General features: G+C 33.5%; 1 protein-coding gene across 3 annotated transcripts in view; it reads right to left on the bottom strand.

The window, feature by feature from the left end:
* Positions 1-13,021, bottom strand: part of LOC125069151 (adenylate cyclase type 2-like) — a 201,729-nt gene that overhangs the window by 105,312 nt on the left and 83,396 nt on the right. For all 3 annotated transcript variants that reach the window (XM_047678543.1, XM_047678545.1, XM_047678544.1), the window contains exons 3-4: positions 10,570-10,776; positions 1,053-1,181 (exon numbers count right to left, since the gene is read on the bottom strand). In XM_047678543.1, the coding sequence (XP_047534499.1) occupies positions 1,053-1,181; positions 10,570-10,776 (336 nt within the window). The remainder of the gene's footprint in view (positions 1-1,052; positions 1,182-10,569; positions 10,777-13,021) is intronic.

Raw genomic sequence — 13,021 nt, 5'->3', positions numbered from 1 at the left:
TTGGAGAACATATATCAAATAGATCATTTGCTCGACTATTTCCCTTTACTAAAAAATCAGACTTACTGAATAAAAAAATGTAATATGTACATGCCTAAGTCGATAATCAACTTCAGGAATAAGAAAGAAATTTTGAGCAATAAGTTTGCGGTTCCATGGAATAAAGTGAAATAACTTCAATAAACGTAGAAACTCTGCAATTTTCGCGATAGTGCTTTATAATTTGTTCGACAAAGAGATGTGGAAGAAGCATTATCTGAAGTAGTAAAACTTTTAGATCATTAAGAGCATCGCTTCGAAACTTTCCATCGAACCGAAGATGCAACGTCATTAGCCGACTTCGTTAAGATATACAAAATATCATAAAGAAATATCCTCAAATTTACAGATTAACGCTCTATTTGAGTTCTCTTAATTGCTATACGATAGATTACCAGTTGCAAGAAGACACATTACATTACATAGGATTTACGTGAGTCAATTTCCAACGCACTGCAAGGCCTTACTATAGGGACTGTGTTAATAGTAAATCGTCTTAGCCGCATGAGACAAAAATAGCAAATGCCAAAATCTACTCTGATTTCGACTTTTGCCTTGCGGCAACAGGTGACATGTAATTAGTTAGGATAAAATTAGCAGTAAAAAATGGTAAGTCAAAGGCTATCTCACCTGATATGTTCTGCTCAAAATTTTCGAAAAAAGTGACTAGCGAATATTAATATATAGCGAATAATGGTTTTCATGGGATCTCGGGTTCGATTCCCGGCCGAGTCGATGTAGAAAAAGTTAATTAGTTTTCTACGTTGTCTTGGGTCTGGGTGTTTGTGGTGCCGTCGTTACTTCTGATTTTTCATAACACAAGTGCTTTAGCTACTTACAATGGGATCAGAGTAATATATGTGATGTTGTCGAATATTTAAAAAAAAAAAGTCATTGGCAAAAACATTATCAAATTGTTGTTTATTTGTTTCTATATAAATATCTCATTAAACGGTATTTCAGTTACACCCCTGTGTATAAACTAGTTTTTAACACTAATATATATCACAAACCTGCTGGTAGAATTGTGCTTCTTGACCCTCTGGTCCGAGACCAATCGCCAAGCCCATATACGCAAGAGTAAGCGCCGCAGCCAGGCTAAGTGCAATGGACCGGGCTATGGGCATCATTGTGTGCACCATCTAAAATAAAAACGAATTAAATTAATAGCTAATAATATTTCACAGTAAACCTTTTTTATTTTGTACAAAACATTTTTAATAAAGTGGAATAAAATGCTACCAGCATCTCTCTTCGAAATTTTGATTCTACGAGTGAAAAATGAACCAGTATTTTTTTCTTTGAAGCTTTTTATTTTACAGGTAGGCGGACGGGCAAATGGGCCAACCGATGGTAAGTGGTACACCGACACCCATATACGTTGGAGCTGTAAAAAAATTAACCAACTCATAGATCGCCAATGCGCTGCCAACCTTGAGATAGACCAGATTACGCTGGCTGACTCACCGCTCAAACCTGAACATAACATAAGTATTGCTGTTTAGCGGCGGAATATCTAATGAATGGGTGGTTAATATATTTATTAATATTTGTATATATATTTATCATTATTGTTATTATAAATTTTAATTCAGTTTAGCTATTACGGCTATATATTCTGGCATCCTGGATTCAAACCCTAAGTCGGGCCAGCAATTAGTTATTCGGTTTTAAAAAAGTATTTCAAAAAAAGAATTGAGTACTATATTTCAAGATCAGTTTATATACAAAATGCGAAAAGTAAATTTACATAAATAAAATACGTTAACGTAAATACTTACAAAGGTATCTAAGCTGTTACTTTACGGTTACTTTATCACAAATAGCGATCTCTTACAGACAACCTCATTTGTATAGAGATTAAACTTAAAGAGATACAATATAACTTAAATCCAACTTATTTCTTACAATGCCAGATCAAAAACTCCACTTAAACTTAAAGTGTGCTCAGCAAAACTTTTGCAAATTAAAACAAAGTGCATTAAAGAAGAATTTCAAACGTATAAACGGAACTTTATTATTCAAACGCGTTTTCGTTCAACGACCCGAAAGTTTCAGATAGATTTGCCTAATTTGTGTTTATAATTCATCTCGTGCTCGGCGGTGAAGGAAAACATCGTGAGGAACCTAGTAAAAGGAAAGGTAATTTCAACGAAATTCTGCCAAATGTGTATCCACCAAACCGCATTGGAACAGCGTGGTGGAATATGCTCAAACCTTCTCCTCAAAGGGAGTGGAAGCCTTTGCCCAGCAGTGGGGAATTTACAGACTGTTAATGAAGGCGCCACTGCTCATTGACAAATTTTAACCATTCTTTACATCGGCAATGCGGCGCCAACCTTGGGATTTGAGGTGTTATATCCCTTGTGCCTGTAATAATACAGTATCACTCACAGTACAAACCAGAATGCAGTAATACAAAGTATTCCAACTTGACGTTAGAATACATGTATGTGACGAGTATAATTCCAATTCGAATATAAAAGTAACTTGCCAAACTCCAAACTCATAATACTGAAATGGCACCCAATTCTCAACTCCATCAAAAACTTTGATGTTAATTACGAACACACAAAAATAACGGGCTCGCGATGTTTTCCATCTAAAAAAAACTACGAGAATATTTCAATGGAACTTTTTCCAGGTTTATTTGTTCGAGATAATCTATATGTATATATATAATAGTCGTGTAACCGTTTCGATCAGTCGAAAACATTATATCATTCGGTAACCTGTGTCACCGGTACATCAATTGAAAAAATTACAAACTTCATCCTAATTTCACCCTCTTTGTTCAAGAATTTACAAAAAAGGTTCCCAAGGTTGGTAGGCGCATAGGTGATGTAAGGTATGGTTAATATTTCTTACAGCGCCATTGTCTATGGGCGGTGGTGACCACTTACCATCAGGTGGCATATATGCTCGACCGCCAAATAATGCCGTTAAAAAAAAACTAATGTTTATATATATCCCTCGAGATTAAACTTTAAAGCTTATTTATTATTATTTTTAATAAAAATAGATAGACACACTGTCAAGTAAGCTATTCCTAAAATCGTCAATGTTCCACCAAAATTGGGAACTAAGATGTTATGTCCCTTCTGCCTGCAGTGACACTAACTCAATCTGCATTCAATACAAAACACAACAACACAATGCCAAGTCTGATTATGTTGCAGTAGCTAGAACAAGTGAATACATGAATAAACACAAGATCATCCAGTTTTTTTACATTAGCAGCCCGTAAATGTCCCACTGCTGGGATAAAGGCCTCCTCTCCCTTTGAGGAGAAGGTTTGGAGCATATTCCACCACGCTGCTCCAATGCGAGTTGGTGGAATACACATGTGGCTGAATTTCGTTGAAATTAGACACATGCAGGTTTCCTCACGATGTTTTCCTTCACCGCCAAGCACGAGATGAATTATAAACACAAATTAAGCACATGAAATTTCAGTGGTGCCTGGGTTTGAACCCGAAATCATCGGTTAAGATGCACGCGTTCTAACCACTGGGCCATCTCGGTCTTCATCCATCATCCAGTTATTTTATTAAAATTGAATGAGCAGTGGACACTCACGATCCAAAAAATCCCTTCAGCAGTTTTGGTTAACACTTATCACCTAGTGGTGATTTCAATCAAACACAAAGTTTCAAATATGCCAACATTATTATTTTCACTGCCTAGACCCGACCATTATAATCGACCATTTTAATAGTTTAAATTAAATATTGACGGTCAATTATTAACTAAGTTTTATTATTATTATTTTTTTTTTTCTTTATTTAAAGAATTTTTTCGTTAAAACGAATATGCCACTCTGTAAAATTAACAATATTATTAAGACTAAATTAATAAATAAGTCTTATTATTCATTAAAAGAGTACTTTTTAGAAAAAAACGCCTGGACTTAGGCTCGATTTCCATCACAAGACACTAATTATTGTGAAACAGCATTGTATATCTGTTTATTTGAAAAGAGCAACTATGCAAGTTTCTTGCCGTTTCTTCTCACTGGAGGCTGCTTTCCGAAACGGTGGTAGTATTTTAAAATGACGATTCAAAAACGCTTCGTTGTGAAGTTTACTTGAATAAACTTGATTTGAATAGAGTAATTAAAGTTAAATTAGTTAGTACGATTTTTTTTTTTTATGGTGTAGGGGGCAAACGAAGTAGGAGGCTCACCTGATGGAAAGCGACTACCACCGCCCATGGACATCTGCAACACCAGGGGGGTTACAGGTGCGTTGCCGGCCTTTAATATTACGTTATCCTTTCTATTATCAAGGCCGATCTTAACAAAATTTATTAATAGAGAAGATTCTTCTGTATTGGGTTCAGCTAAATGCTATTTAAGTATCCCACACAAGATTTTAATTGCGATATAAATAACATATTTTGACTATAGTCCTCGTACCGGGCACACTCCATTATAATATGGAAGGCATCTTCTACCACGTTGCAAGACAATTCGAGGAATTAACTTTTCTCATTAAGAAAGCGAACTTATTCAACGGAATATGTCCGGAATAAAGACGCATCATGATAGTTAAGTCTGATCTATCCAACCGACTGTTGTCAATCCAAGATGATTTAGGGGGTTGAGGGTGGATCGTTTTATACCAAATACATTCCTGTTTGGATCTTTCATCAAAGTATTCCTTCCACAAGTCACAGCAAGATTTTTTAATTATATATGTGTAATCTGAACAAGAAGGATGTAAATCTACTTCAATGCCAGTGAGCCAGAAAGAGCCAGTGTAATCACAGGCACAAGGGACATAACGTCTTAGTTCCCGAGGTTGGTAGCGCATAGGTGATGTAAGGAATGGTTAATATTTCTTACAGCGCCTTTGTCTATGGGCGGTGGTGACCACTTACCATCAGGTGGCCCATATGCTCGTCCGCCAACCAATGCCATAAAAAAAAATGCCATCATTACATGCTTCTCTTGCCAAAGAATCCGCTTTTTCATTACCGTCTATTCCTACATGTGAAGGAATCCACTGTAATATAAACTACCTTATATGTAAAGTGCATTAATAGTTTGAGTATAATATAGGCAGCCTATCGAACTAAGTTTCATTTTAATACCAAAAAAAAATATGACATTAATCAGGGACGCAACTGACAGTTCTAATTTGTACCACCGTGACAACCCAAGATGGATGGCCCTTTCTTTTACAACGTCTAAAAGGTGACGTCACTTTCTTGACACGTCACTCAGTTCGTTCAGTAATAATATTGTATTTTTCAGTACAAACATTCAATATATTTTTTACAGTGGAAATACATATATATTCACTTATGCCGACGCTATAGACAAACCTTTTCTTTAGCTTTTAATACAGTAATCCATATTTAATTCAAAATTCTAATAAATATTATGATATTAATAAAAATTGTAGTTTTACTACAATTTGTTAACTTGCTTTCGTGCTTCCATATACATTTTGATTTTTGCACATTAGCATTTAGCATTAGCTGCCTGTAAATTTTTCCCACTGCTGGGCTAAAGGCCTCCTCTCCCTTTGAGGAGAAGGTTTGGAGCATATTCAACCACGCTGCTCCATTGCGGGTTGGCGGAATACACATGTGGCAGGATTTCGTTGAAATTAGACACATGCAGGTTTCCTCACGATATTTTCCTTCACCGCCGAGCACGAGATGAATTATAAATACAAATTAAGCACATAAAAATTCAGTGGTGTCTGCCTGGGTTTAAACCCGAAATCATCGGTTAAGATGCACGCGTTCTAACCACTGGGCCATCTCGGCTCGGATTTTTGCACATTCATACCCAATGAAACATGATGAATAAACTTGACTGAAAAAAAATCACAGACTATAACAGTTCTATAAGATATTTATTCAAATATTAATAACTATATCTTGCCTGTGGCATCGCTCGCGTTAAAAAAGTTAGCCGTCAGGTTAGGTAGTAAAAATTATATCCTTCCTTGGGGTTCAAGCTTCCAAGTTACTTTCGCATTTATAATATTTGTATAGAAACTAAGTTAGAACTTCAAATTTACAAAAACACCTATAATTAAAGTCATAAAGGAAAATGAGTTTTCTTTAAATTAACTCGACGTCTTAAAAAATGAATTCGCAGTCAATTAACGAAATATCTTAGAGACAACAATTTAAAATAGGAATGCAAATTCTATTTACATTTTATATTTAATATTTTAATTGCAAACAACAACCCAAGATTTAATAAACTAAAAAATTCTTTAAGGCAACAGCTGTTATTCAGCTTCTCTTTTTTATATTTTAAATTTCAAAGTGAGTCTGGTCCGAACAGCTCAGACGATAGTCGTGAAGTTTTATTTAATACACGAAGCATGGTTTTTATCGAAAGACACAAGTGATAATTTTAAATTAACTTTCTAGAACTTTCTAGAATATGAGAGAAAATATTAGTCATCCAAGAATTTACTATAGAACAACAACAATCAATACAATTACTACATTGTTGTAGTAATTGTTTTGATAAAATTTGCGATTGTATGTATGGAATTACTAATATTCATATTTATCCCTCCAATTAAGCTTAAAGCTTGAGCTATATAGGTTACAACAATAGCCCAAGAGGTCTACGTCGAACTAGCGACTTTTTTTAATTATATAAATAAAATACATGAAAAAAATCTAAATATACTTTATTCAAGTAGGCTTTTAAAAGTCATTTTAATCGTCATTCAACAGAACTATATTTAGTAAAGCTTGCATCGGTTTGCAATGTAGATTCTACCGAGAAGAAACGTCAAGAAATTCAATAGTTAATCTTTTCCAACATTTAAAATACAAAGTCGTATTAGTTAAATCTAATTATGTTTATAATATATCCTGCCTGAAAATCAACAAGTATTAGCTCTATATAATCTTGTGTTGAAAAAACGAATCGGCAAAGTTCAAAATATCCGTGAAATTTTTTTATAGGAACGAATATCTTGACCCAAGAAGGAATTATTGACTTTGCAAAGTCGGAAACTTGGCGTTATAAGCTGATCCTAACGTCTTGTATACATACAACGATTATTATCACTGATTCTATCAAAGTGATCAATACTACTGTGAATATACATAACATTGTCGTTAATGTATTGTGACGCAACAGTGAGTATTCCTACTTTGTTAAAAGCATCCCAAAGGGAGTCTCTAGCTCCTAAATTATAAATAGACCGAGCAACTCACTTTTGTAAAATAAAAATAGATTCAATATATGTAGCGTTACCCGAAAGCGATATGCCATATGAAATAATTGTATGAAAATAACCAAAATATACTAGACGGTCGGTATCAATATCAGTTAGTCTAATTTTTCTAGCCGCGTATCCTGCGGAGGTGAAATATAATAATATAAGAAGCCTTATCAAAACATAATTAACGAAACGCTGTACACGTCTGTATCATCATTGCGAACTAAATAAAATATCTTACAATAAGACCGAGTATATTACATATGTAAACCTAGTCATCACATGATCGAGGAAGTCTCTTACCGAAGTAAAGAAATGCTATAAAAGTTATTTTCCGCGTGTGCCTTCTCATATATACCAGCCGTGCCGTGTGTAGACATGCCATTAGAGCAGAGATCGAGAGCCCTACAGGGGAAATTGAATTTCGAATGGAAGTGTTCTTTTTCTCGCTGGCCCCGTTCAATAGATTGAGCTCAGGAGTGATCGTGAGTGACCGAGGGCTACAGAGTAATTAAGATCATAACGTTTATGAAAATTGTATTTTTGCCTTGAGGCGATGTCTATTAATCTTTCAAGCTATCGAATAACATTGATCTATGAAAACATGATTAATAAAAAAAAACTTTAACCGGATTTTGAACTTGAAACCTTACATTTCGCAGTACTACAAGCTACACTGCAGACCAATGATTGCAAAAATTAGTAAAAAAGTAGCAAGTATGAGGTAGATTCAGAAAAAATAACTTAAATGGACAGCTATTTTTTTCGTCTCCATTGATTCGTCGGTAAAAACGATAGCTACGAAAATAACATGATTTAATTCTAGGTAAACAATGTAAGCAAGATATTTACTATGCACTTTTAAAATCAATTTACATCGCAAACTTTTCGCTTATATTGCATCGTATACTAACAACGTAGATTTCATAAAAAGTTTACGCGAACTAAATTAGTTGGACGTGAAGTTGAAATTGTTTTCATTTAAGTTAATCTTTTTATCGTCTACTCGCGCCATTAGTCATTGTCTGTGTGTTTTATGATTCAGTTTTATAGCATTAGCATTAGCAGCCTGTAAATTTCCCACTGCTGGGCTAAAGGCCTCCTCTCCTTTGAGGTTTGGAGCACATTCCACCACGCTGCTCCAATGCGGGTTGGCGGAATACACATGTAGCAGAATTTCGTTGAAATTAGATACATGCAGAAACCTGCAGTTAGAAACATCGTGAGGAAACCCTCACGATGTTTTCCTTCATCGCCGAGCACGAGATGAATTATAAACACAAATTAAGCACATGAAAATTCAGTGGCGCTTGCCTGGGTTTAAACCCTAAATCATCGGTAAGATACACGCGTTCTAAACACTGGGCCATCTCGACTCTCAGTTTTATAGTTATAACATATTATATAATCCTTAATATAAACAAAAATTCAACGGCTATTTATTTTTTTTCAAGTAGGCTTTTGAATTATGATTATATTATTAATATAATTTTAAAATAACCTCGACGAAATTCATTTATTTACTGTTTTTCGACGATTAAATAACAGATGTACGTCAATTAAAGTTAAGATTATTCTTTATTAGATGTATTCATTTGTACAGTATTTTTCTGTATAGAACACAGTATTTTATGTGTAGAACAGGTACACAAACTATCACAGCCTTTAGGTCCAAGCTGAGGGTCAGCTTATTCATAGTTCAATTTCACTATACTATTTTAAGTTTTAAGTTATTAAAGAGGTCCATAAAGACGCGTGTAGTTTCGCAAGATAACCTCTTAATTCATAAATGATGTAGAATTAAGAACATTCATTTTTGTAATAATATTCTGGTTTTTTTCTTATCTAGAAAAATCTATTTATAGAAAATAAGAAATGTACAGTCAGCAACAAAATAAAAATTTAAGTTGCTTGGTGTAACTCTAACCTAAGCAAAAATGTTAACAAAAAAAAACCGACTTCAAATTAAAGACTATTCCAAAAAAAATTAATATGCATTAAAAAGTAAAAAAATAGTTGCGTATTCTTCTACAACTTCATTTACGATAATATAATGTAGTAACAATTATTGTTAGTGTTGGAGTCGATGTCAGCCAAGGAGACACTACAATACAGACGAATTGGTAACCTCCTCCTTTTTGAAGTCGGTTAAAAAGTGACATGTTCAATTTTACATCTAATGCCGGTAAATTTATAATCAAACGTCTTGGTAGAAGTTGCAAATACAAAGATACAGTCAACACGACAATGGTTTTAGCAAATTCAGAATACAGTGGTTACAAAATCTGTATCACGTTGACGTTACAAATCGAACTAGAGGCGATTAGACTTTCCGATAACTCCAGACATATTCCCTCCATATTCACTTTGTATAGTAATATAAGAGTATTATAGGATTAGTTGTCTTGTGTTGTTATTTTGTATCATTGTGATATTCCTTAGAATTCATTTCTATATTTGAATGTTTATTACCCAATTATTACATTTTTACCGACAAACGGCAATATTAAGTAATGTTCTGTTTCGGTTTGAAGACTGAGTGAGCCCTTGTAACTAAGGCATAAGAGACAAAACAAGATAAGATGGAATTATTTTATTTACAAGTATACGTGTAATTATTTTTAATGTCTGTACAAATGCTGTCGCCTTAATAACATAACCTTTGGTTTCACCTTAATTCAGATTCATATCAGATTTATTAGAAAAAACAAATTGATCTTATTACTAAAAAATCTCAAAAAAAATAAAAATGATAACTCTATGCTTTGGGTTCACATACAAGTAAACAAAGCCAGAGGTAAAGTTTTATATATTTTAAGAGATATTAACAATTATTTATTGAACTGCTATTTTCGCTTCGCTAACTGCAGGAGGTAAGTACAGGAAGTGAGTACGGGTACTTACTGGTGTTTATTGCGATAATGCTTAAGCCTTTGTACTGAATCTTTTCAAACATTTTAACGACCAGAAATTTCTGTTTTCCTATCGCTTTTGCAAATGTGAAATTTGTTTCTATACAAGTTGCTTGATCAAGAGTCAATAATCCTTATAAAAGATTACCATATACATTTACTGTAAACGTCAAGAAGTGTGACGGTTCCAGTGCATCGGTGCCTATCGATTTTCGTACCAGTGCGTTCTGGTGTACCATTCCAATGTACCATTCGCGTTCTTCGTCTTAAATTAAGCAATTAAATACGACGAAAATAAAAACGAAGCTTGCCCGAATATGAAACACCTATTTTTGAGGAATACCTTCGTGTTTTATCCTCTAATCCATCTTAATATTCTATGATAAAAAACTGATTAAAATAGACAGACTTACCAAGATGAGTGCAAATAACGGTAATGGTGCATGGTGTGTCGCCATCAGTGTACCAGCACCGAGACTTATCGTAACCAAGATAGATCCTGATAACGCCAACGCCTCCCATTCATCCGCCGCTGGTAATAACGCCATCGCCAGTACGGCTAACAGCACGAATATTATCACTGATAGCACTGATATGGCTGTCACTTGTGTTGATAATGTCTGTAACGAAGAAAAACGAAATTAAATACTGTTCATGTAAATTCTTAAAAACTATAATATAGAACTAAAATCATTAAAATATAACAAGTTTTATTTAGTTATAAATTAATTATTAAAATTGGGATATTTGAACAGAAAACCATCCTCAATTCGTACAAAAAAAAATAGTAATACAGGCATACCAAAAAGGAGAATAACGTATTTTTATTTGCCAGCTCGTAACTGTTTTGTAAATATACGTCTTGTGTCTCCCTCGCACATCATAACATAATGAATAAATCAGCAAAAGAATATTCAAGAGATGAAAGCCCAGCAGCGTTTGCAGAGATTTTAAATTGTCAGTTTTAGTAGTTTCAGTCGAACAATGAATCTTTGAATATAATAAAAGCTAGGCCTCGAGCATTTGCCTTGAAGGTCCCGAACCTTTTGTCGTCCTTTGTCACGTCAATTCCCATAAGAAATATCGTAAAAATGTATCATAAAATTAAACATCTATTTTTCGTATTTTGGCTTGTAGACGTTGACAGTGGAGCATGGATGCATAAGCGTGGAAGAATAAAACGGTTCTTACGGTGGTTACTTTGTACGAACATATGTATGTAATACTTTTTTAGAGGCTCATCATACGTCTGTTAATAGGATTATATCTATCGCCGAGCGAAATGTTCATTCTTTAGAGAAAAAATGCTAGACAATTCAATTGATACTCTTTTTAACCAGTCAAATGTCAAATGTATGCCTACATTATAGTTAATTTATTCTTCACAAGCAAAAAATCAAGCTAAAGAATATATACCCTCTAAGTTCCTTTTTTAATTATTGTTTAAAGTTAAATTATGATCTTATAACTTGACATTGTATTATGTACTGGTAATATTAATTAGTTTTATAGCTTAGTACATTTTTTTTTACTCGTTTAATATTTATCCCTCCATTTAAGCTTAGAGCCTTTTTAAGAATGGGAATGACACAAGGAAAATAACAACTTAATCCGCAAGTTTATTTAAAAAAAAAAGAATAGCATTGCCCTCTTTAAGTAATTATCATATATATCTCAAAATAAGCCTTAAGCTTGTGCTAGGAGTAGGGACGACAATAACTCAGAGAGTCAGGATCGATCCTGCGACTGTTTACGCTAAGCGGCCTTTAAGCCATTGCGCTATTGACGATTGACACTCGACTATTTATTTTAAATTAGAGTATAAAGATCTTATCATTTTTCAATGTAAATATTTTGAAGGTTAAAAATGAGTGCAGTTAATCTATTATGTAATACACAAAGACACGCTACGTTTGACCTGATTGTAAAATAAATGAAACAATTTCTTAATCCATACCCAATGTAGGGTTCCATACAGATTCCTTCCCGTTCTGTTCTCTTGAATAATGGAAGACTATTTGTGTTTTGAGATACAATTGTAAGGTTATTAAAGACATACATGGCAATACAATAGCATTCATCGGGTTAACAGAGGAATCTCTTTTGTCATCTCATCTCTATTATCTCAAGTACTTATACATACTAATATTTACACGCAATTCCTTGTGTATATAATGTATTAATATTATTATAGAATAAATAATAAAAACAAAAAAAGTATAAAAGATATCTTTGCTTCGCAGTTTTAACAAACGCTCTAAAAAAATATTCCTGAGTGTTTTATTATAGAGTATATTAATAGCGTAAGCCGATTTGTATCCCAGTGATTATGGAATTTAGATGCACATAGAAAATCAGTTATGGTCTCATTTTCAAGACCCGTAGATGTGCAGAAAATTAAAGAGAATTCTTGATTGCAATTTACTAAATTGTTGGTAACAACAACAAATAATTAATTATAGAGAGCGGAAAAAGTTACGAAACAGCAGCACTACGGCTGTATCAGAAAAACAATTAAAAACGTAAACAAAATTAAATTAAATTGATATCGACAAACTCCAATTCTAACAAAAACAATGTATACTATTTGACATTAAAGATTTCATTTAAATAAGGTTTCATAATTTCGGCGTCGAATGTAGATGAGTAACTTGCAGTTTATAATGAAATATATCATTTCAACTATTTCAAAATAAAACTCGTCGTAGGTTTCGAAATTCCTAAAAAATAAGGAAACAATGTATAAATTTTACTGATCTAATATTTACTTTATTAATAAACTGCAACCGTACGAAGCCGGGGCAGAGCACTAGTACACTTATATTTAACAATTATCAGTTAATAAAATATACGACCTTATTTATA

This window comes from Vanessa atalanta, chromosome 15, assembly GCF_905147765.1.
Source record: "Vanessa atalanta chromosome 15, ilVanAtal1.2, whole genome shotgun sequence".
NCBI lineage: Eukaryota > Metazoa > Arthropoda > Insecta > Lepidoptera > Nymphalidae > Vanessa > Vanessa atalanta.
The sequence above is the reverse complement of the archived record's forward strand: the minus strand, read 5'-3'. Positions and strand labels throughout refer to the sequence as shown.